The sequence below is a fragment of the Cydia fagiglandana genome, chromosome 12, assembly GCF_963556715.1.
Source record: "Cydia fagiglandana chromosome 12, ilCydFagi1.1, whole genome shotgun sequence".
Lineage (NCBI taxonomy): Eukaryota > Metazoa > Arthropoda > Insecta > Lepidoptera > Tortricidae > Cydia > Cydia fagiglandana.
Window position 1 is genome coordinate 948,724 of NC_085943.1, and position 25,057 is coordinate 973,780.

Below are 25,057 nucleotides of genomic sequence, written 5' to 3' on the forward strand. Positions count from 1 at the left end.
AAGCACTCAATGGCCACTCCAGTTATTAAATGCTCTAAGACCAGTTTTGTCACTTTGTTACTGACTCAACCTTCATTCTACAAATTTTTAAAGATTTGACGTTGCCATAGTTACGAAAATAATAAACACATCAATGTTAGTAAACAGTGTATAAATTAAAATATAATTGTATTCAAGACAAAAATTGCAAAATATGATAATTACGTAAACATCATTAATAATCGAGTTAAAATTATGACATTGCGTGTTAAAAAATAGGAAGCAAAGTATACGGCGCGATTATACAGGCTACTTTTGGCTACATATTTATTACCTATGATGAAAATAATACACACATGAGAAGAAATCTTAAAATATTAAAATAGGTATGTATTATAATGGTCCGCTTCAGTCCGCATCATGACAGCGGCCGTCTCCTACTGCTAAGTAACATTATCTAATAGAGTGTCCGGAAAGAGAAAAGTCGTGAAATTTAGGGGAGCCCATACATTATACCTACGACTCTTCTCTTTCCGCACAGACCCTACGTATGACCTTAATAGCGATTTTAATTTTATAGTACCTATATGATCTCGAGTATATTTCAGTGCCAAGCGCCCCATTTCCAATACAAAATGAACCCACGCAGCGGGTTTTTGGCAATAAATGTGTTTAAATCTTATTTAAATTTTCAGATTCAGAACCACCAGCAAAAGTTTTTGAAGAAAGTTTTATATTTCCTGTTACCAAGTTGACATGAAAAACGATTACCTAGGTACCAAACACAATAATTTGAACAACGGAAAATAAAATAATACTTACTTAGTAAAGAAAAATAAATAAACCCACAGAACATTTGTATGTTTTATTTTATATAAGATAATAATGCTTAATAAAATACGTAGCAATTCTTGTGTAAATATTATAATAGGTCTTGCGGTATGGTATGTCTTATTCTTACTATGTGTTATGTGCACCCAGCAACAAAAACAGCAACATGTCTATGTACCGCTCCTTGTATTGAGCCTTAATTCTTAATACATATGTAACTTCTACATGCATACATGATGCAATCCGGGTTTTCATGGAAATGTTGTTTTCAATCAGCTTCTTGCCTAAAACCAAAAACTGCTCGTAAGCAATGTGATTTTCGCAAATGTAGCAGTAGAAATAGGAAAATATGATGTCAAGTATAACTCATTACCTTTGTACTAAATCAGCCTTTTATCGAACTATTAATTGATTTATCCCTTAAAGTTTTGCTTGAAGTTCACATACTGTTATAAATTTATACATATTACGTTGAAAATTGCATTGATATTCGTGAAAAATCTGCGTATTTGTTGTGTTTACAAGTTGACAGAAATGTCACGTTGGAAACGCACGTATTTTTCGTGTCACTGTCACGTTTACTCGCGTTAAATATTTACGCAGAATAATTCTGGCTCAGTTTTCATTATATAATTAGAAAGAGAGCGTTTTAGGTGTGAAGTTAGGCAAGTATGGAAAACTCGCGTAAAAACGTCTATAACTCATGGTACCAATTGAATTTTTTAGTTCTTTACGTGACCGGTAGAGGCTCTGTACAATTACTCCATACATTTTCCTTAACTTTCTCACTGTCTTCACTTCTCACTGTCATTCACGAAACTGATAGTAGAGCTACATGTCGCGTTTCGCGCAGTCCTTAAAACGCAGCAAGGGACGTCCAATGCGGCGCTTTTGAAATGCTATCTGGCTCAACATAATCTGCCTAGGCAGACGAGTGTTATCCATCCGCTGCACATGCCCAAGCCACCGCAAGCGCCTCTGTTTCAGCAGGGCGGTGATGCTAGGAAGCTGTGCAATTTCCACACGACGACGACGACGACGGTGACGTTGTTCCTCGCTTTCAGACGCTGCATAAATCATCTGTCAAGATGCTAAAGGCCTGAATGATGATGATGGTGATGACATGTGTAAATTCCTGCTGATCTATTTTTGACTGAATTCAAAGAGGAAGAGAATTAAGAGAACGCGAGTCCGACTCGCACTTGACCGGTTTTAGGGTTCCGTACCTCAAAAGAAAAAAACCGGGCAAGTGCGAGTCGGACTCGCGCACGAAGGGTTCCGTACCATAATGCAAAAAAAAAAAAAACAAAAAAAAGCAAAAAAAAAAACGGTCACCCATCCAAATACTGACCCCTCCCGACGTTGCTTAACTTTGATCAAAAATCACGTTTGTTGTATGGGAGCCCCATTTAAATCTTTATTTTATTCTGTTTTTAGTATTTGTTGTTATAGCGGCAACAGAAATACATCACCTGTGAAAATTTCAACTGTCTAGCTATCACGGTTCGTGAGATACAGCCTGGTGACAGACGGACGGACGGACGGACGGACGGACGGACGGACAGCGAAGTCTTAGTAATAGGGTCCCGTTTTACCCTTTGGGTACGGAACCCTAAAAAACGGAACCCTTATAGGATTACTCGTGCGTCTGTCTGTCTATCCGACCAATTCCCATCCCTTTATCTCCGAAGCTAGGTACTGGGACTAAAATATTGAAAAAAAAATCACAAATTACCCTCGGAACGCGAGTCAGACTCGCACTTGACCGGTTTTATAGTAACTTGTGCGTCGTTGCTTAGTGAGAGATTGGAGACGCAATGCACATTGGGCCTAGAAATTGGACAGGTGAAATACCAATCTTAGGCATGTTGATATCAGTTACCGAACCTAGAAATTGGACAGGTGAAATACCAATCTTAGGCATGTTGATATCAGTTACCGAACCTAGAAATTGGACAGGTGAAATACCAATCTTAGGCATGTTGATATCAGTTACCGAACCTAGAAATTGGACAGGTGAAATACCAATCTTAGGCATGTTGATATCAGTTACCGAACTTAAAAATATGGTCAAGAAAACAGCAAGAAAATGATACCGAACAAACGCATATACGAGTATAATTCCCAACGACTTAAGACCTAAGTTACGAAATCATGACTCTCTCCTTGTTAATCCTTTACGTAACAAGTTTTATTGGGTACTTTATTGGGTTACTTCATTTTGTCTTTAATCGGTAAAGGGATTTGCATTTAATTGCTTTGAAGCCTTTTATGGACACAGGTGTGTTTATTGTCTCTTTGTTTTCGCTAAGTCTTAACAGTTTAACACTTAGGAATTAATCACCTTAAGTAAATCTAGTACGTAAATTGGAGAGAAACAGTACAGAGTATTATGGTTGCGCTTAATATGCCATGTATATCACTCGTCTAATATAAAAGCTCGGGTCAGAAAGTGATGTATGCTGTACTTCTCATGCCACGTGATAAGAACAACCTTACCTCCAGTACGGATATGATTGTCGATTCTGTCAACGTGACAACGTGATAAAGACTGTGTCCGTCACTTTCAATTGCGCGGTGTTAATAGTGGCGGTTATTTTTATCACGTTGATAATTGATATAGCCATCTATCATAAGCCAGGTACTAAAAAAAGTGGCCAAAGAGACAAAGAAATATAAAAGTTGTCAACTCTACATCATATCCACAATTACTTTTTAAACATTTCACTCATTATGTCAGTGATAAGATTTTATTTTGTATTACCTTAGTAACAACCGACACATTTCATATTATCGTTACAAATGTCAGTAACGCCCAAATTCGTACCGTTAAATAGTTCATTCAACTTTCGCCTAAATTCGGAAAGATAATAACATTAATAACAATGATGAATATACCTAATCTATGTAAAACTGTTTACATATCTAGTAAAACATCTCCCGGCGGCCAGTATGAGATAAAACTGTATGCCAATGGTCACCTCACCTCGTTTTACTGTCACATTTAATGATACACTCAAGAGAAACATGCGGAGATGTCACATTGAACCCCGCCTGCCAAACCCTTGCTGCCGGCCTAGGAGAATTCAGCATAGGATCGAATGAAGTCGAAGCATACAGTGAAGACAAAAGTGCAAGCCTTCGGATAGCGAAACGTGGCTCGCCAGTTGCTTCAGAGGTACAATTGCAAGTCACTCAAAAGACTAAAGCTTGGGAGTTCCTAAACTACGGAAAATACTGTGGTACCTATTTCTACTGTGGTTGGTTCTTCTCCTAAAAAGTTTACAGACCCCTGCAGGCCTATTATGGATGGCTTTATCCACGTGACAAAATATCCGTCACTTTTTAACAGAGCGCGATTGAAAGTGACGGATACCGTTTTATCACGCTGTCACGTAGACAAGAACGACCATTATGTCGGTACTGATATAGGTTGTAATCTCTAAAAGAAAGTAGCTTGTGACTTACCGTCAGAACTGACAGCCTCCTTTGGCGGGTGCGGACCGGGGGGCTGCTCTGTGCTCTTGCAGAGAGTGTTGCTTGTGCTGAGACATCGCGCGCTCGAACGCCGTAGGGATCGGCACGATTGGACGGCTGTGGACAATAAGAAACAGTTTGAAACAATTAAAAAATGCAGGAATCTCGATATAGATAGAGTAGGATTATCATCATCATCTCATCCATAAGACGTCCACTGCTGAACATAGGCCTCCCCCTTGGACCTCTATTCGTACCGGTTGGAAGCGACCCGCATCCAGCGTCTTCCGGCGGCCTTAACAAGGTCGTCCGTCCATCTTGTGGGATAGAGTAGGATAGTACGGATTTATTTCCTAGAATAAATAAGTATATTTCCAATTTTCCATCTGAAGTAAACCTCATATGAAACTTAGTCAAATTTGCGCTTCGAATTTGAAAACCATAGGTCTTTGCAACATACTTCAAATGCAACTGTTGCAGAGAATTACAAGCAGAATAAATTGTTCATTGGCAGTTTTGTTGTAACAGCCGTAACTGCAACTATGTATTTGTAAATTTATACAAAAGTGGACGGACTATGGTGCAGTCAAACATTGTTGCTGCCAAGTTGGTTAACACAGCGTATACAGACTCTGGAGATACCGTCCCATTGAATTATTATACCTGACCACTTTGAAATTTATCGCTTGACAAATGACAATTCATCGTATATTACTGGCCTAACTAATGGACATTGACGCTAGGGCAGTGTTGGCAAAATATCAATTCGAATTGACGATTGACGATTGAGGATTGACCGATCAATTCGAATTGACGATTGACGATTGACGAAACTAATTCTAAATCTACTGATTGAAGATTGACGATTACTAATCGTTAATTCGAATTGACCGGTCAATCCTCAATCCTCAATCGTCAATTCGGATTGACGATTACTTTGTATGTACACCTAATGTCATTTTTATTTAGGCCATTTTTTGAAACTGACCAAATGCGTTCCGAAGCGGTGTCCGAGTTTACCAAAGGTTCCGAAACATGTTTCTGACGGCATTATGAAGGATGTCCTTTTTGGAACATTTTCGGGACTTTCCTTGAAATTAACCGATAGCGTTCAAAATCGATATCTGAGGTGCCCAAAGGTTTCGATACTTGTTTCCGAGGGAAATATTGAGAGATGCCCTTTTTTGGGACATTTCTAGAAATAACCCGATTGCGTTTAAAATCTAGTAGCCAGAGGTTTCTAAACATCTTTTCGACTGCAATATTGAAAGGTGTCCTGTTTCGGGACATTTTAGTGACATTTTTTGAAAGTGACTGCTTGCATTCAAAATCGATATCTAAGGTGCAAAACATGGTTTCAATGGCAATATTTAGATTCTACCAGGGACAGGAACCGGTTACCTTAACCGGGGTTTTTCATAGAGTTATTTTAGAAGCGGTTGTAAAAACCCCTACCATAACGGTAACCGTCTGATAAGGTAACACTTTGATTCGGTAACCGTATCAGATACGGTTAACCTCTGTTACCGGTAACCGAAATAAAAACCAAGTCTATTCAGTTACCTCATTATAAAGTTTTTGACCAGTTCAAACGATTGTAATCTTTACGCACACTTAAATTCAAGTTGTTATTGAATAACCGAGGTTGGCATGAGCGATCTATGAAGCCTCCAGCATAAACAAGTTTTTTTGCCGTTCCTCTGTTTATCTTTATATCTACCTGTGTGGTGTGTTCTTATTATAAATCTTATTATATTATAAATAAAATAAATAAAATAAAATAAATAAAATAAATAAAATAAATAAAATAAATAAAATAAATAAAATAAATAAAATAAATAAAATAAATAAAATAAATAAAATAAATAAAATAAATAAAATAAATAAAATAAATAAAATAAATAAAATAAATAAAATAAATAAAATAAATAAAATAAATAAAATAAATAAAATAAATAAAATAAATAAAATAAATAAAATAAATAAAATAAATAAAATAAATAAAATAAATAAAATAAATAAAATAAATAAAATAAATAAAATAAATAAAATAAATAAAATAAATAAAATAAATAAAATAAATAAAATAAATAAAATAAATAAAATAAATAAAATAAATAAAATAAATAAAATAAATAAAATAAATAAAATAAATAAAATAAATAAAATAAATAAAATAAATAAAATAAATAAAATAAATAAAATAAATAAAATAAATAAAATAAATAAAATAAATAAAATAAATAAAATAAATAAAATAAATAAAATAAATAAAATAAATAAAATAAATCAATACTGACATCAGGAACATGTTTTCGAACCTCTGGGAACCTCAGATATCGAATTTAAGTCCAGTAAGTAAGTCCCAAAAACTTACACCTTTGAAAAGTAATCTTAGGGACTATGGTTAATCTAGATTGAGAATTGATTTAATCCGAATTGAGGATTGATGCGTTAATTCAAATTGATTCAATCGGATTGACGCGTCAATCAGAATTGATTCAATTCGAATTGATCAATCCGGATTGATCAATTCGGATTGACGCGTCAATTCGATTGATCAATCCGGATTGATTTAGTTCAGATTGATGCCAACACTGCGCTAGGGTTAATATGTACCATCGTTACACTGATCCAGAAATGTGCAGGTTTCTAAGTTGCACAACAATTTTAAGTTATAATATGAAATATGTGCATTAGGTTCTGTTACGAGCCCCGATGCATATGTTTTCGTCAGGTGACCCCATTTTTTGAGGTTCTCGCGTTTGTTCAAAACTAATGTTTTTGTTTAATGATTACTAATATTTAATGCTTATACTAATGTAATTTAATTTTATATGGTAATACTCTGCAATAACTAAATCCAAATACAAGAAATACCGTTTGTACTGAAAGAAAAAAAATAATGATTTTATATATTTTTTTTGACGGGTAGGATTACAACATATGTGAAAAGGGCTATTACCAGGGAAAACAATAGGGCTCTGCCAATGTACTGACAATTTTGTTTCGAGCCCATGCATGCAGCAGTGCTGTAAGAGAGGACAATATGATTTAGGCAACGTTTTTGAAAAGTCCTTTTTTTCAGCAATAAAAGTCTTATGCAATTTTATTATACGATCAAAATAAACTACATTAAACATTGCTATTACGGTTCCCATTACTGGGTCATTATATGTTCATGTGTAAAATTTATTAAAATAAACAAAATTGTTGCGCGGAACTAGACGAAAACATATGCATCGGGGCTCGTAATACATTTTCGTCTTGACTCGGTTAATCTATTGAGCAGATCATATTCACACGACTAATCTTATTTTATCGCGTGATAAACTATCATAAACCCAATATTTATGGATAATTTTGACAGAAATGCATTATGGATGTTTACTACCAAAATGAACCAAACGATCAAAGGCAATTGAGTCATTGTTTTTCCTAAATAAAGGTCAACGGACGTAAGACCTTGCGAACTGTGTGTGATAATAATTAACACGATTTATATAAGGTATTTCGTAATGCCATATAAAATAAACCATATAAAGATAATAGCGTGCATTTGTTAAGTCTTGAGTGGGTAAACAATTGTTTTTGATACTTTTTCAGGTTTTTTTAAATGTCAATGTTAAATTTATATATTAAGAACGGAGCACTCACGTATTTTAAGATTTTCAAGTCGAAAAACGCTCGACATGTTTCTCTCCATACCGAGGAGTGTCATCAGGAGCTTGCGTTTACGGTGACGAAACGGCACAGACTGCGTTTTTCGACTTATACAATGCGTAAGTGACCCGTTCTTAATATATTTAATATGTCTGTGTCTCACGGAAGTTATGTTATTTAAATGTGAATGTTTGTAAGTCTTTTGTTCTCGATCACAAAAATATAAACGGCGTCGAAAAAATTTGGCATTGTACATGACATAGGTATCTCTGAATTCATCCCCTAAAAAGTTGCAATGGGGAATTGGGGGTTAGAGTTTAGTAAGAATAATGGAAGGGGATAGTTTAATTAAAGATTACGCTGACAAAGTTGCAGGACTTGCAGGCAGAGGCTATTGTCATGTGGCAAAGACTTTCTACAAACTCTTTCGTAGCTTTAACTATTGCGTTGGTATACTACACTTCCAGAAGGTCGGTAGAGCAAGAGTGAAACTCTTTCTGGCTGAGTCTGAGCGATACACATATAAATGTCGGCGGCCGATCGTAAGATCAGGCAGATCTTAATGTTCATGTGTATTGTTTTGAGGATAAGTCACATTAAACCAATATACATATAGGTAGCGGGGCTCCGTCGACTCAGGAAACAAGTCAAAAAGATTTTCACATTTCACGATATGCCTGATCTTTACGATCGGCCGCCGACATAAATACGAGTTTGCCCTTAATGATTATGACGGTCTTGCCTACACTACATTTTATATGCCGGTCTTTCCCACGTCGACCTTAAGTGTTATAAATGTCATAATTGTTGTCTTACATAACTACTTCTTAGTCAGTAGGAGCCTTCGTCAGTTGATGACATTGGTGATAAGCGTCACATTTTGTAGTCAAAAATGCAGACAAAAACCCCACAAGCACGTTGCTGTTGACCATGACCCAGAAGGGCTAAGATGGCCGGCTCTTTATCACTTGTCACCATGCCTGTCACGTTCTTACAAGTATGTAAGTGTGAAAGTGACGCATGACATGACAGGTAATAAAAACGCGACCATGATACCACTGCAGGACATAAATTGTGGGTCGATCAACTTTTTCATGTCATGGAGAAAGATTTTTTTCGAAAAAATAAATGTTTTAAATATGATTATTTTTCAGACATTTAGCGTACAAGAACATTTAAAGTTTTGTATGCGATTACGGGCCGCGCACAAATTTTATTATTTTGACAACTTTTGGTGTTATATATGTTGTGCTGTCTCAAAACGTGTCCCCTGGGTTACCCGGGATTTATTAAATAAAACTTCATTTAATCGAAATACATATTCGTCTATTATATAAAGGAGCATAAACTCTTTGCTTCTTTTAACTTAAAATTAAAGAGTCCCTTTTTGGTTTTCCTTAAAATCAACTAATAGTGTCTCCTGAGTCACTTATGTCGTAAAATGTACGAAAAGTTTTTATATTACTCAAATACCGCAACCATGCATATTCTACCTATCGGAATAATATGTTAATGTTACGAAATAATAAAAAAATTATAATTAAAAACATTTATTAATCACTCTCCTCCAGAAAAATGCAAAACATGCCTAAAAATTTTTGGGACATCAACATGGGACAAAAGAACTTTTTTTAAAATAAATCTACGAATTCTAGCGAAATTTTAGCATCGCATTTGTAAATTAGATGTCAATACCTTTTTAATTAAGAGTTAGTAGTGAATATGGTGGAGTACATTTTTTACACTGTTAAGTAAAAACCGAAGCCGACATGCGATTGGGACATGCTTTTTTTGTATGGGAGTCTAAAATTATCTCCTGGGTCACCAAAACAAAACTATATTCTTTCAGTTTTTAAGTTCTTGTTTGAATGATTATTTGGTTAATTTACTATAATATACCAGATAAATTTAAAAACGTTACGATTTGTAAGATTTCAATTTTTATATCGTTGGGACACGATATGACATAAAAAAGTTGATCGACCCGTATGTCTCATGTCTCGTCTTTTCGACTGCTGTGTAAAGAGAGGTCGCACACGGCGACTCTTTGCAGTAGTTAGGCAAAACAGTCGGAAAAAGGCCATGATACTGCAGCTGGTCATATACATAGAACCCTCGCACATGCAAACACGACTCAGTAAGGATTTTATGGTCGTTCTTGTCTATGTGAAAAAATTGTGTCCGTCACTTTCAATAGCGCAGTTTTAAAATGAGATGCATATTTTATCACGTGGATAAAGTTATCCATATACTCGTAATACGCCTATGGAGTTACTTACAATTAGTCCCAGAGACAGCAGCTTTGAGCTTTATCTAGGTTGCAGTTGCAATTTAGCATCGATACAGCCGCGATTGCTCACATTTTGGTACAAAACAAGAGACCGGTTTTAGGCGATATAAGTCACAACTCATAACTAATTTTACTCCCGTATACTGAAACTTAACTTTTGCGTATGTATGATCCGTCTTTAGTCAACTACACGCGGTCCTTAACACTACCAGGCGTGTCTCACTCCTCGATTTCGTCGCTTTGCTACAGGTAGCTAAAAGTACTTCCATTCGACCCCAATTTTGGGGTTTGCCATAAGCCGCGCGTGGCGCTGTCGCCCCCTAGCGGCCATATCTGTCCTGATCGTAACAGACGCGTTTTATTAGAGAGTGAGTCTTCTGTACCTAGTACTATTATTTATTCTGTGACACTACGGTCGAATTACCCATGTCCCATTGTATTGTGTACCAACAACAACGCAACTTAAGCCTTATTGTCACGATATAAGCACCACCAATTGTCAGATTGTTTTGCCGTTAGTACCGGAGGTGTCATGAGAACAATGGATTTTCACTCTGAGTAATCACGAAGTTTAGCTCGAGTTTTTACATTGTGACAGTTTTGTGAACTTTCTTCGGTTTTTAGACATTGGTAATGACTAATGCCGTCTATATGCTCTTTTTAGGGTTCCGTACTCAAAGGGTAAAAACGGGACCCTATTACTAAGACTCCGCTGTCCGTCTGTATGTCACCAGGCTGTATCTCATGAACCGTGATAGCTAGGCAGTTGAAATTTTCACAGATGATGTATTTCTGTTGCCGTTATAATTATAACGACAAATATTAAAAATATAAAAATAAAATAAAATAAATATTTAAGTAAGTGGGGCTCCCATACAATAAACGTGATTTTTTTGTCGTTTTCGCGTAATGGTACGGAACCCTTCGTGCGCGAGTGCGACTCGCACTTGGCCGGGTTTTTAAAATTCTCATACTAGGATTTATTCCACAGTTCAAGGATTTTAAAAAACCCGCATTGTCGCGGGGGGTCATACGCGGGTTCCCTTGACACATAAAATCCCGCCTTGACACGCAAGCATCAAACAGGTTAGCGACGTAACATTGGCCCTACAATGTATGGTAGAGCGTCTCCATACAAACGTAGTCCCCATTCTCCTCATTATGGAAAATAATTTTGAACAATTTATTGCTTTTTAGGGTTCCGTACCCAAAGGGTACAACGGGACCCTATTACTAAGACTTCGCTGTCCGTCCGTCTGTCACCGTGATAGCTAGACAGTTGAAATTTTCACAGATGACGTATTTCTGTTGCCGCTATAACAACAAATACTAAAAACAGAATATAATAAAGATTTAAGTGGGGCTCCCATACAACAAACGTGATTTTTGACCAAAGTTAAGCAACGTCGGGCGGGGTCAGTACTTGGATGGGTGACCGTTTTCTTTTTGCATTTTTTCCGTTTTTTTTTTGCTTTATGGTACGGAACCCTTCGTGCGCGAGTCCGACTCGCACTTGCCCGGTTTTTTTTTATGACATAGAAGCCAAAGGTGTGGAAATGCAAGAAATTTTCTAAAATTAGTTCAGTCAAGTGTTTTAAAACACTGAATGTTAGGGCTCATTTAGACGATGCGAGAACTGCAATATCTTGAAGGATAAGGATAAAGGGAGATACTCCGTTTTTAGGGTTCCGTACCCAAAGGGTAAAACGGGACCCTATTACTAAGACTTCGCTGTCCGTCCGTCTGTCACCAGGCTGTATCTCAGGAACCGTGATAGCTAGACAGTTGAAATTTTCACAGATGATGTATTTCTGTTGCCGCTATTACAACAAATACTAAAAACAGAATAAAATAAAGATTTAAATGGGGCTCCCATACAACAAACGTGATTTTTGACCAAAGTTAAGCAACGTCGGGAGTGGTCAGTACTTGGATGGCTGACCGTTTTTTTTGCTTTTTTTTTGTTTTTTTTTTGCATTATGGTACGGAACCCTTCGTGCGCGAGTCCGACTCGCACTTGCCCGGTTTTTACAATAGGTACTTACATCTAAAAAATAGGCATCTTTACGAAAAATTTAAATTGTTGGTAAATTAATGGGTAAAATGAAAATTAATAAAGTTGCAATTAAAACAAAGACATTTTTAATTGACTATGTATGATGGTAAATTGATAATGGACTGGATAGTATGGATAGTATAAAGTTCGGCCATTTATTATTTATTATTAGAATCAAAATAGAAATGTAATTCCAAGTAGATATAACAAAAACAAACGGATACAATAAAAAATAGTGTCTACAGTTTTTAATGGGCACGACTTAATTACATTTCATAATAACAGTTAGGTATTTTGATATGAACAAACTATTACATCCCTTCCCTACTTCTTCTACCTAGCATTATCCCGGCCTGCCATGCTTTCCTTCACTTTGCGCGATCCTGGGCGTCGTCTCATATGAGCCCTTTCACGCTCATATCTCCTTTCACAACATCAAGCCATAGCTGTTATGGTCTGTCTTGGGGCCGTCAAGGGCTAGGTTAAGGTTGAGGCATATGTTTCCTACATAGACAGCTGGCCTGCAACATCCCTTCCCTACTTATATTATAAATATGGAAGTAACTTACTAAACCACTACACAAATTTAGATGAATTTTGGAATGGAGATAGATTCTTCCCCGGGCAAAGCACAAACTGCAACATTCTTAACTGTCCATAGGTGGACTTTATGCCTTTTGTAATAAGGTTTACGAACTGTCAGTTAACAGTGTGGGCGATGGTACATAGGACAATTTTTAGTACCACAATAATTATCATCCAGACAAAGTTAGTGGCCAGAAGCTAGTTAATATTTTGATGAAAGATCAGACATGCATCTGTCTATGTAGGCTGTAATAATATATTTTTCACCACACCAGCTCGGAAAGAATTACTTTGCACTTCAAAAACGAATAGCAAAGTTGCATTTTATCCACATGTGGGGCAAAGTATTCAAATGCAAATTTTGAGTTGTTTTCGTATGTTTGCTGGTAGAATTGACTTTTAAATGATGATTCAGGGTGATAAATATTTGATAACATCCATTTGGATTTGATTTGGTTTGATTTTTTACATTTAATATTTGCTTCGGGTTGGTGAGGTGAAAAATTTTGTGTTTCACTCGGGGGCAAATTTTGTTTAACCTTCGTGCTTTGCAACCCTCGCAACGCTCAAGATTCCATGCCACTTGCTACGCTCGTGGTTCAATTTTGGAATCATTCGCTTGCTCGGGTATCAATATTAGCACGAGCGGATAAACAACAACTTTGCCCCCTTGTAAAACAAATAACTATTTTGCTAAAGTATGTAGTGTTTAGTTTGTTGCTAGCTTTTAGGGTTCCATATCCAGAGGGTAAAAATGGACCCTATTACTAAGACTCCGCTGTCCATCTGCCCATGCGTCTCTCTGTCACTAGGTTGTAACTCATGAACCGTGGTAGCTAGACAGTTGAAATTATCAGACATGATCATATGTCACACTGCAGATGTATTTTGTTACCGCTGTAACAACAAATACATACTAAAAACAAAATAAATATTTAAGTGGGGATTCCATACAACAAACGTGATTTTTTTGCGTAATTGTACGGAACCCTTCATGCGCGATTCCGACTCGCACTTGGCTGGTTTCATTGACATTAATCTCACCTGATAAAGGTCTGTTTCACTACATGAATAGGTACTGAAACAGTTACTACAGTATAAAATTATCATTATTTGTACACACTATCTATGTCATATAACATATAACCAATATCAGTTACAGTCCTTAATTGGCTATAAAATACTACAGCAATTTAAACTTAAATACATCCGAGGACCTCAGAGGGCAGTGTCAAGCATAAATTATGCGATAATGACCTTGATATAACCAATAATTCAGCGTGTAGGTATCCCAAAAATATTTGCTTAAAGAGTCAAATCAAGGAGAAAACAAGTTTTAGGTGAGCGTTTCGTAATAAAAGCATGACAATACGCGAGAAGCGTATAACATAACCAATTTATTTATACTCTGATTATTCTATCACGTTCTGTTATCAAACATTCGTTGTGATGTAGATTACGCGTGAACACAGCCAGGAAAGCGGACTGCGCCACAAAACTTTGGAGCGTAGCCAATGCACAAAAACAAAACCGAATACGAAAATGTAGGAAACCACTTACCTGATGTCAACTTGCAATTTCTCCCGACGGCTAATCTCCCCACAGACACTAGACTCAACCTCACACTACTCATTGCTCGTATGTTTTGACGCGGTTCACAATAAACATCAGCTCCCAACACTCAAGCGACGATCTAATGAAACGCGAACCAAAGAAATGCTAACTATACTCGCCGTAATTCGCTATTCGCAATTTTTATTATATTTTGTTTGTCAGTGAGAGAATCACGATTCTGTCATGACGCAACACTTTTTATTAGTCAACACCGACACTGTTCGTAAAAGATACAACTATTCGGTGTAAGTACGAAAACTGCACTTTCCTATTTTTTTGTATGATTTTACAAAAACAATTTATTTTCTACATATAAGAGCGGCCATACTGAAGTTCACAGCTGATTTTGATGTGAAAGAAGTTGAAATTTTCTTGTACCACGTTGTTTCGAAACTTGTGCTCTCTAGCGACGGAAAAGAAAAACTGGATGGTGGATGACTGCTTTACCATCAGAGCAACATGTCTTCGATGTCTTCCGTGAAAAATGTGTAGAGGGCGCTGGAAAATGTTGCCAGCAAAATATGAATTAGAAATAAAACCTTGCAAATATTATCATCTTTTAATTTTTTTACGTTAAAGATTAAATAATAATGTTGGTTTCTTACTATGACGGATCCACATGAAATGTATTAACTATTAAATAAGTACAACTCATAATAATTCATATGTTCTATTGAACGTGAACGCATCCTATTCGTGTTGAGTTGAGCAATCTAGCCAACACAACAGCACAAAACGTCAAAGTCGTCCAAAATGGCTGAGACAGAAACTGATAATAACAGTATTATTAGACCTGAGAGAAATAATAAAGTTACAACGGCTACCAATGGGCCCCGTCGCGTTACTATCTATAAAACTGACACTGGGTTCGGTTTCAATGTGCGCGGTCAAGTGTCCGAAGGTGGGCAGTTGAGGTCGATCAATGGGGAGCTTTATGCTCCTTTGCAGCACGTAAGCGCTGTTTTGGAGCAGGGAGCGGCTGAACAAGCTGGTATCCGGAAGGGGGACAGGATCCTAGAAGTGTAAGTACCTAGGCTATGTAATCTGTAACCAGTGGGTGGGTGGCACTGGCTGGGAACCTCCCATGAGAGTTCACAGTATTGTTTGGCAATTTTAAGCCTAGCAACGCCTTTTGAAGCCGGTTGGTTCGTTTAAGAACTGTCTGTAATCTAATTAGAATCATTCATATCCTATGAGAATCAATTGCATCCTGCATAACAACTCAAAATACTAAAATACAATTTTTTTTCCACTTTAATTCATATATAATTATAATTTAACTACCATTGTTTTTTTTTTAATTTATTAGACCATGGCACTGATAAACATCTCAATAATACAATTTTTCTTTTTCCAACTATGTACAAAGAATGTCTTGCAAGTTGCATATTATATTTTTTTGGTGAAATCAGACAAATGAGTCATAGTTTGAAACAGGTTTGTTTAGTTAGTGCAAGTCAGTCAGCTATGAAATTGGTTGCTAAAGAAATATTGTTGTTATTTGGTAACTTATGCAATAATAAAAAAAAGGTTATGTAGTTGCCGAAATTATTTATTGGCGTGTTAAACTAGGTTACATTATTACGGAAATGAAGCGAAAGGTCATTGTCTGATTGTGTAATAATAATGAATGCTGTTTGATAACTATGTTATAATTATTATAAAACCTATTATCTATTAAAAACAATGTTAAAACATTCTACTATTTATATTAATTGTAAATAATTAATAAACTAAACATCATTCATTTATGTACTTGAAATCTATTTTTATTTTTTGATGGCTTCATTTGTTGTTGTTCTTTGATATGTAAATTTAATTTAATATTGTACAGTCTCTATCATGCATTTGAATGTCTTTAAATTAGTAGTTTTGTTCAGATATTTATGAACACCTTGGGCGTTCCAATATATTGCTGATGGTGACTGTAGGCTGTACACTAAACTTTAGGGATGTAACAATACATGATTTTGGCGATACAATACTGATACCGATTTTTGAAGCAAATAATTGGCGATACCGAAACAGATACCGATATCAATGGCACAGTAGTTAGCTCATAGATATAACAAATAAGGAATTATATACTTATTATGCATAAAACATACATATGTATTAATAGACACTCGATTTTGTGAAGTGTGAAAAACTGTAAAACTAATAAATGCCAAATCAAAATCAAAGAAAACATTTATTTAGGTAACCACCAAGCAATCAATGCAAAAGTAAATTCTAATCAGTAATTATAGTTCACTTTAGGTAGTTTTTACCCGACTACGGCAACGCAAAAGGAGGGTTATTTGTTATGGAAACAAAGTGTATTCAAATTATTAGCAGCGTCATTCGTTTTGCGCGCTTTTCAAACTGTAATATCAGCTGAATTTAAATCGGCGATGCCGATATATCGGTCTGCCGATTATATTGACCGATATATCGTATCGGTATTGTTACATCCCTACTAAACTTTCTTTTAAAATTTGGGAATTTTAGTGACATTTCTGCTCAGACTCAGCTTTTTTGATCCTTAAGTGTCCCAAAATGTTCATACCATTCATGACTTCCATTCCTTCACCATCACACAAACTATGAAAAATGGTATAGTACATTTCGATGCTAGTGCGGAAGGTATGTCATTACTTCACGAGTACCGAGATATCTTGCCACGAGCCGCAGGCGAGTGGCAAGACTCGGGACGAGTGAAGAATGACATTTCCGCACGTGTATCGAACGACGTTTTTTAATACAGTTGCGAAAAAATGAGAAAAACATTGTTAATCGTACACTAAACAAAAGTGGTAACAGTGACAGCTCGGTTAGACGTCGTCTTTAAGTATATTATATCTATGGGCGTTTGGCAGCTATTCCGTTCCATTCAGTCAACTTATTAAGAACGGAATTTTCAATATTGAATATTAAAAAATAAACGTGTTGTAATGATGAAGAGGTGAGTAATTAAATATGAAATATGTAATATTTTTCGTATTCTTACATTAACGGTAGGTTTTTATGCTGATTACGACGTTTAAAGGAAACTAATATTAACACTCATCAATAAGTAGTCGTGAATTGGAACAAGTATAAATTTAAAAAAATTGGAAAAGTAAAAAGCACTAGTTCGAGATAACCAACTTTCCGCACGCTAAACAGCTACGTAAAGTAGCACTTTTTGAGCAACTGTATTAAAAAAATCTTTCTACAATAATCTATACAAAAATATCTAAATTTGTGCCATTCTTAATCAAAACTTACTGTCAGTTCTCAATAAGGCACTATTTGAAATAGTCTATTTCGATATATCTTAAATTTGAAATCAACCTTATTGACAATTGACAATGTGGTACCTTTTGGTAGAAAACGTCACATTTCAAAATGCTTATACAGGCCCAATAGAAAAATGCCCGTTCTCTAAAAAATTAATACAGCCATATTAAGGCTTCACTCATGCTAACAACTAAACAAACTGTCAATACAGATTATAAACTGTGGCAATTGTAAAAACAAATACAGCTGCTATTACTCAGTCAAACAATCACATGCTTCGTATGGCTTCCTGAGAAAACCTTACAGTGACTTAATTGGTTCACACAGACAACCTTTGTTTGTGTAGAAGTCTTTTAATTGCACCTTAACCTATTCTTCTTAGTATAAACAGCAACAATCTTAACTGCCCATCGGTGAACTAAGTAATCAGTGCGACTCACGCTTGACTGCATATTTCTAATAGGTTTTCCTGTCATCTATTGAAAGAACTAATTTGTATATTCTTTCAAAATTTTAGGCCCAGTAATTTTGGAGATAAGGAGGGGGGGGGGGCAGGAATGGTAATTTTTGGCTATAACTTAATTGATCCAGTACTTTTGGAGAAAATGGGCTGTGACAGACGGACAGACGCACAAGTGATCCTATTTTCTTTTTGAGGTACTGAACCCTAAAAAATCAAGCGTCCTGAACGGATCTGTATTCTTTACGGTACCAGCGCTTCAAAACTTCTTTTATAGACCTCATTTTTCCTTTCATCATAGCTCACTAAACTTTTTGCAGCGAATGCACAGACGAAAAGTTTTTGCATAATTTACATTGTACCAGTATTACGGTCACGGTGCCATCGTCCTCGCTGTTGACTGACCATTTTTAAACCTTATTACAAAGTCATAAGGTTCATCAGTGGTAGAGGGTCGTAGAGCCAGGAAAGTAGAAGGGAATAAAAGATCTGGCGCGCCGCGTGAAACTTGCGACGGAAGATTTGGCCACCGGCACAGAATAAATAATAGTACTAGGTACAGAAGACTCACTCTAACGCGTCTGTTACGATCAGGAGAGATCTGGCCGCTAGCTACAGCGCCACGCGCGGCTTATGGCTAGCCACCAAAATTGGTGTGGAACGGATGTACTTTTAGCTACCTGTAGCAAAGCGACGAAATCGCGGAGTGAGCCACGCCGCCCACCGGGCGGGTTTGTTCGTTATTTCAATTACTGTGAAAATATACGTCTTTTTAAAATTTTGCTCGTCATATCCCTCTGCTTTATCAATTGAATTAATAGGTACAATTTTTTTTTTTTTTTATAGCCTATATTGTGTCCCACTGCTGGGCAAAGGCCTCCCCTGTCTTTCGCCACTCGTCACGGCTTTGTGCATGCTTAGGTACAATGTTACAGTAAAATTTATGCAAGTTTTAGGTACCATCGCTTAATTCGCCTTTTGTTAATAAGGCCCATTTAACGCTAACATTGTTTAGTACAAGGGGATGTGATACAGACGCTATCGCTGTGCAAATGGGAACGAGTCTGTGCAAACAAGGCCCTAGAACACTAGCTATCCGGTTGTATATCTATATGCATAGATAGGTATATAAAACAGTCGCATTACCGTCGTACTGAGCTAAACCATTAAAGGGTTGGATCTTCAAATTAGCAACAAATTTTTAAAATTTTGGCCGAAGTTTCGGTTTCGGTGTACAAAAGAATGTTTCGGCCAAATGTTTGGTTTCGGTCAAAAACCTGTGAACCCGTCGACTGCGCCGAAAATGGGCATAAGAATCATGTTTTGGCCGAAGGTCCGGTTTCGGCTGAAACTAGTGCAAAGCCGAACCTTCAGTTTCGGTTGAAAACCCAGTTTCGGTCAGACACTACTATTGGAGCTGGCTGTATGTAGTGTAGGTATGTGGTATATTTATGCCTCCGCATTAGTCAAAAAACTTTATGTATAAATGCAAAGTCTTCGACTAATCCAAAGTTCTTGTCCGACTAAAAACCAAAGAAAAAAGAGTGCGTTTCTTGTTGCTGTATCTAGCCTAGAAGTATAATATATGTCATCTTTAGATTCAGAGTTGAGCAACGAATGTTTTTACCTGTTGCGCCTGGACGAGCGGCTAAGACAAGCCAGAGGAAGAGGGCCCTGTCCCACCCATCCTCTCCTGTAGGGTGACAGACTGACAGACCTCCCCAAGAGGACTCGGGTACATGGGGTCGCTACTCCCTAACAGTTCGCTACAAGCTTCTTCAGCTTCAGCAAGCAGTCTTCGACTAATCCAAAGATCTTGCTCAACTAAAGAGTGATTTTCTTGTTGCTGTATCTAGCTTAGAAATAGAATATATGTCATCTTTAGATTCAGAGTTGAGCAACGAATGTTTTTACCTGTTGCGCTGTGTGCGTATTATTGTGTAATGCATTGTCTACTAGTTTTCGCAAACGGTAAGATTTATGGTGCTAAGGTGACTGACAATATATTGTTGCCGCTATTGGTTTCACTGAATGTTTTTAATATAAAATGTGCCTAGGATCGCTCAGTTAGTATAGAGCAGCGGTTCTCAAACTTTTTTGGTGACGGAACCCTTTTGGAAAGCGAAATATTTGACGGAGCTCCAAATGAAATATTTTCGTTCGTCACTGTCGACCTATAAAGAGCAGTTTTTTTTTTCTTATTATTACAAGTATTTTCGCGGAGCCCCAACACAGGCTTCGCGGAACCGTAGGGTTCCGCGGAACACACTTTGAGAATGGCTGGTATAGAGTCAGTCAGATGTCAAATCATGTCATTATTCTAATACCTTTTAAACGAGCTATTCTTATTTATTTATTTATATATATATATTTCGGGAATCTCGGAAACGGCTGTAACAATTTCGATGAATTTTGCTATGTGGGGGTTTTCTGGGGCGATAAATCGATTTAGCCAGGTCTTATGTCTGGGCAAACGCGCGTTTTATATGTTTTCCGAGCAAAGCTCGGTCTCCCAGATATTGAGTAACTAAAGTTAGACAAATATACGTATAGATTCCATAATTAATTACATATTTCGAGGATACTTGTAAAAACACCCTGACTAAATTGATGTAAATCTATCGGTAAACTTATCTCGCTACCTATCTAACCAACAAACATATTTTGAAACCGGTTTTACAAATGACCTAGAAATAATGATAATTGTCACGCGCACTTTAGTTTCTAACAAGGATTAGCGTCACACGAATCTAGCCGCCATACAATCGAAACTATTACATGAAACTTAGGCTTGAACATACATTTGTCTGGTATTTATTTTTCTTGCTAAAATTGTTTTACAAAGAAAATAGAGCGTCTAATTTTTTTTTATGCAAAGCGTTTACTAGCTCTACTTGTATATTTTCTGGGGGTGCACGTAGGCTATTTCATTAGAACATCGGCTCTCAAACTTTGGTAAATAAACTCTTGGAAAGCGAAATATTTAACGGAGCCCTAAATAAAAAAAATTCGTTCGTCGCTGTCGACCAGAATACCTAGGTATATAGAAGAGCTGGTTTTTTTCTTATTATTACAAGTATTTTCGCGGAGCCCCAATAGAGGCTTTGCGGAACCCTAGGGTTCCTCGGAGCACACTTTGAAAATGGCTGCATTAAAAGGGAGGGAAATAGCACAAACCGAATCCCAGGCTGAAATACGCGCAAAGCTACAGTTCGAGTATAATAACTATTACTTGTAGCAAATGTATGCAATATTTAAATGTATTTATCGCTACACATTTATCATAAAAATGCATAACTAACGTCTTTATGAACCGTAAAATTGACTGCATTTATAACATTCATACTTTGATAGTTCCTTTCGGTGAACGCTTACATAATAATGTTGTTTTTAGGGTTCCGTACCCAAAGGGTAAAACGGGACCCTATTACTAAGACTTCGCTGTCCGTCCGTCCGTCCGTCCGTCCGTCCGTCCGTCCGTCCGTCCGTCCGTCCGTCCGTCCGTCTGTCACCAGGCTGTATCTCACGAACCGTGATAGCTAGACAGTTGAAATTTTCACAGATGATGTATTTCTGTTGCCGCTATAACAACAAATACTAAAAACAGAATAAAATAAAGATTTAAATGGGGCTCCCATACAACAAACGTGATTTTTGACCAAAGTTAAGCAACATCGGGAGTGGTCAGTACTTGGATGGGTGACCGTTTTTTTTTGCATTATGGTACGGAACCCTTCGTGCGCGAGTCCGACTCGCACTTGCCCGGTTTTTTTTATAAATATGTGTTGCAATAAGTGAAAGGATATCAAAAGGCCGATATACTCGCAATCATATTCCTTTTGTGTCAACTTAAAACAGGGGTTTTCGGGCTTCGGTCCGCGGCCCAGGCTCGGAAAGGAAAAGGAAGAGTAAAGGCCATGCCACACCGGCTGCGTGTGCGTAGACTTGCACGTGCGCGTGCGTTAACGCATTCACTGCCAGGGGGCGTGGCCTAAGAACAAACTTGTATGACGGTGAACGCACATGTGCGTTAGGGGCAGTGAATGTGTTAAAATGTTAGAGCCGTGCACGCACACGTCACGCAAGCGGTGTGTCGTCTCTCATATGGAACTGTATATTACAACGTGCACGTCTACGCACCCGTTGTGCACAGGCCTTAAAGGTATATCCACACCACAGTCCACTTATTGTGGAGGAGGAAAACTGTGCAAACGCAGTAGTAACATTCGGTAACTTACCTACAGCTATAGTTATTGTTGCATAGTGTTGCTCCATAACAGTTAACTGCGGTAAGAATGGACCTTAAGCCCTGGCCTATAAAGGTGCGTCTAGATCTGTATAAAATATTATAAAAATTTCACGTACTATCGGGAAATTCGAGGACATCCGCGGTGAACCAGTTCAGAAACTTTTTGCCTCGATCCTTACGAGAACACTCAGCAAATGTTTTAGTTTAGCACAGAATAAATAATACCCCAAGTACCCAGGCATAAAAATAGCCAGGGATGCTATGCTAGTTTTGCTGACTGTAGACAACATTGTCAATCTAAAAGAACCAACAAGACCTGGCCCTTGGGTCATAAAGTTTGAAAACCCCTGACTTTAAGGATAGCTCGGTGTTTCATAATAATTGTGTCGAACAAACAACCGATAAGTATTTTATAAACAGTATCATTTTATTTGCAATCGGTTTCAGTGTTTTCTTTAAGCACTATTGATATTTTTTACACTTAGAACGTAAAAACCTAGAGCATTATGTACAGTCAAGTGTAAAAATATGGGTGCATACAACTTACTCAAAAATATGTCCCATAGTTCTTAATTCACTGACATAAGAGGTATGGGACATATTTTTGAGTATGATCAGTGCATCGATACTTTTACCCTTGACGTACACAATACTTTATTGGTAAAATACCTACATAAAATATATGTTTTGCAGTGTCAGTTTAATGAAGAGTCATATTATTAAATACTCATTGTTTTAGATTATGTCTCTGTGTGTGTGTGCGTATTTTTTTACCATATACATTTGTGTTTCAGACGTAAACGAGTTGAAGTGTAGTGCTATTGAAAATAGCGAAAATTATAATTTTTACGGTTGTACAGTTATTTAGTGAAAATGTTTAATAGTATGTATTCATTATACGAACATCAGCTGTCATGTAGACATTCTGATGTTGGCTACACTGCTTTGTACAATGGGTAAGTCAGACAAAGACATATTTATTCTCTCCTTGTCCATTTTCATCCTAACCAGCGTCACGGTTTGCCTTGGCAATTCTATATACAAAACACATAAAAATCTAAATAAATAAATAAAATAAATATTACTACAAAATAAATAAAAATAAACAAAAACACAAAACTTATACTCACTCCATTTTCTTTTTATAACATTTTTTTACAAACGAATTAGTAATACCAGACATAGGTACATAAAATGTCACTAAAGAGGGCCACTGACGAGCCTTCCAACAGTCCAAATAGCGTGGCTGCAATCCAAAATCGGTCCGTGAGTGTCAAAAACGTACAATGTTTAATATTAGGATGCCGTCCATTTGGATGAATCCATTGTAACGGCATCCATTTGGAAGGCTCGTCAGTGGCCTGCTTTAAATGTTCATGCCAAGTTTCAGGTTATTTAAGCATGTCGTTTTAGAATGGTAACTTAACTTCGATTGTATGGATGCGGCTTTGACAGCGGGTTTGTGAGACTCAAGAGAGAAATCTCCTGCATCTGTCTGTCCCATCGCCCACACTGTTACTTGTTCGTAAACCTTATTACAAAAGGCATAAGGTCCACTTATGGACAGTTGTAGTTTGTACAGTCAAAATGGGTGCACAAATCATACTCATAATGTCCCAAAGCTCTTAAGTCAGCGAATTAAGAGCTATGGGCCCACAGACAAAGCATCCTCCAGACTGAGCATAGTCGCGCTACCGCCTCTGCCACGCATACGGTGATTTTACTCCATGTTCGAGTCGAAAGTGTCTTTGTGTGACGTCCGTGACTTTGAACGGACCAATCACGGCACGGGACTTCGCTCACCTCGTCCCGCGCACCCCCGCATTTTTGGCATCATCGGTTGCATGAAAGAATTGCTCTAAACTCGGTCTAGAGGATTCCTAGTCTATGTATGGGCCATACATATTTTTGAGTATGTTGTCTACACCCATATTCTTACACTTGACTGTACTGATGATTGAAGTGGCCTCTCCCCACACAATGTATTTTTGCGACGCATTTTTTCCGCCCTAAACCGCCGTAGTTGACATTAATCTTGTTCTAATTACTAATTACTCGTGACATCTAGATTGTGAGGACCTAATGACCTATTTTGCTATCTGAAAGTTGTTCGCGTTGTTGCTGCTGCATTGGACCCTTAAGTCCTATTATGAACAGTCAAAAGGAATTTGATTTCTGTGTTTCTTCGTGCTATCGAACAAGACTCTTCTTTTCTGCAAAAAATTGTCATCTCGGCTATTAGGCTTCCTGCATGGCCCACTGCATGTGAAACCTTTGACATTTACTACCGTTATTGACATTTAAATTGATTAAAAAAGTAAAATTATTATGATATTTGATGTCACACTGCTACTAGCGGATGGTGCTGGGCCTAACATACGGCGTTGCATGAACAAGAGATTTCCTTTGGCAGGATTGGTCCTTGGGACCCAATGATGGATTCAAGAAGTGGAGCCACCCAGATTTTTGATGTAAATTTTTAGGGGGCTCTCAACTTGATCTTGATATCTGTATCATTTAAGCTACTAGGCCAAGATTGGTATCGTTTTCGTATAAATTGGGGGTGCTGAATTCATTTCTGATATCATAATG

At 37.1% G+C, this 25,057-nt stretch overlaps 2 protein-coding genes across 3 annotated transcripts in view; one reads left to right on the top strand and one right to left on the bottom strand.

The window, feature by feature from the left end:
- Positions 1-14,904, bottom strand: part of LOC134669419 (ATP-dependent Clp protease ATP-binding subunit clpX-like, mitochondrial) — a 52,424-nt gene extending 37,520 nt beyond the window's left edge. Inside the window, exons 1-2 of the mRNA XM_063526994.1 lie at positions 14,442-14,904; positions 4,279-4,404 (exon numbers count right to left, since the gene is read on the bottom strand). Coding sequence (XP_063383064.1) covers positions 4,279-4,404; positions 14,442-14,514 — 199 coding nt within the window. The 5' untranslated portion in view covers positions 14,515-14,904. The remainder of the gene's footprint in view (positions 1-4,278; positions 4,405-14,441) is intronic.
- A 318-nt stretch (positions 14,905-15,222) lies between these two features.
- The window catches only part of LOC134669418 (sorting nexin-27), a 32,651-nt gene continuing 22,816 nt past the window's right edge, over positions 15,223-25,057 (top strand). Inside the window, exon 1 of one of the 2 annotated variants that reach the window (XM_063526989.1) lies at positions 15,223-15,517. In XM_063526989.1, the coding sequence (XP_063383059.1) occupies positions 15,249-15,517 (269 nt within the window). In that variant the 5' untranslated portion in view covers positions 15,223-15,248. Of the gene's footprint in view, positions 15,518-23,291; positions 23,422-25,057 lie in introns of those variants that run through there. The other variant, XM_063526991.1, reaches the window with a different exon arrangement.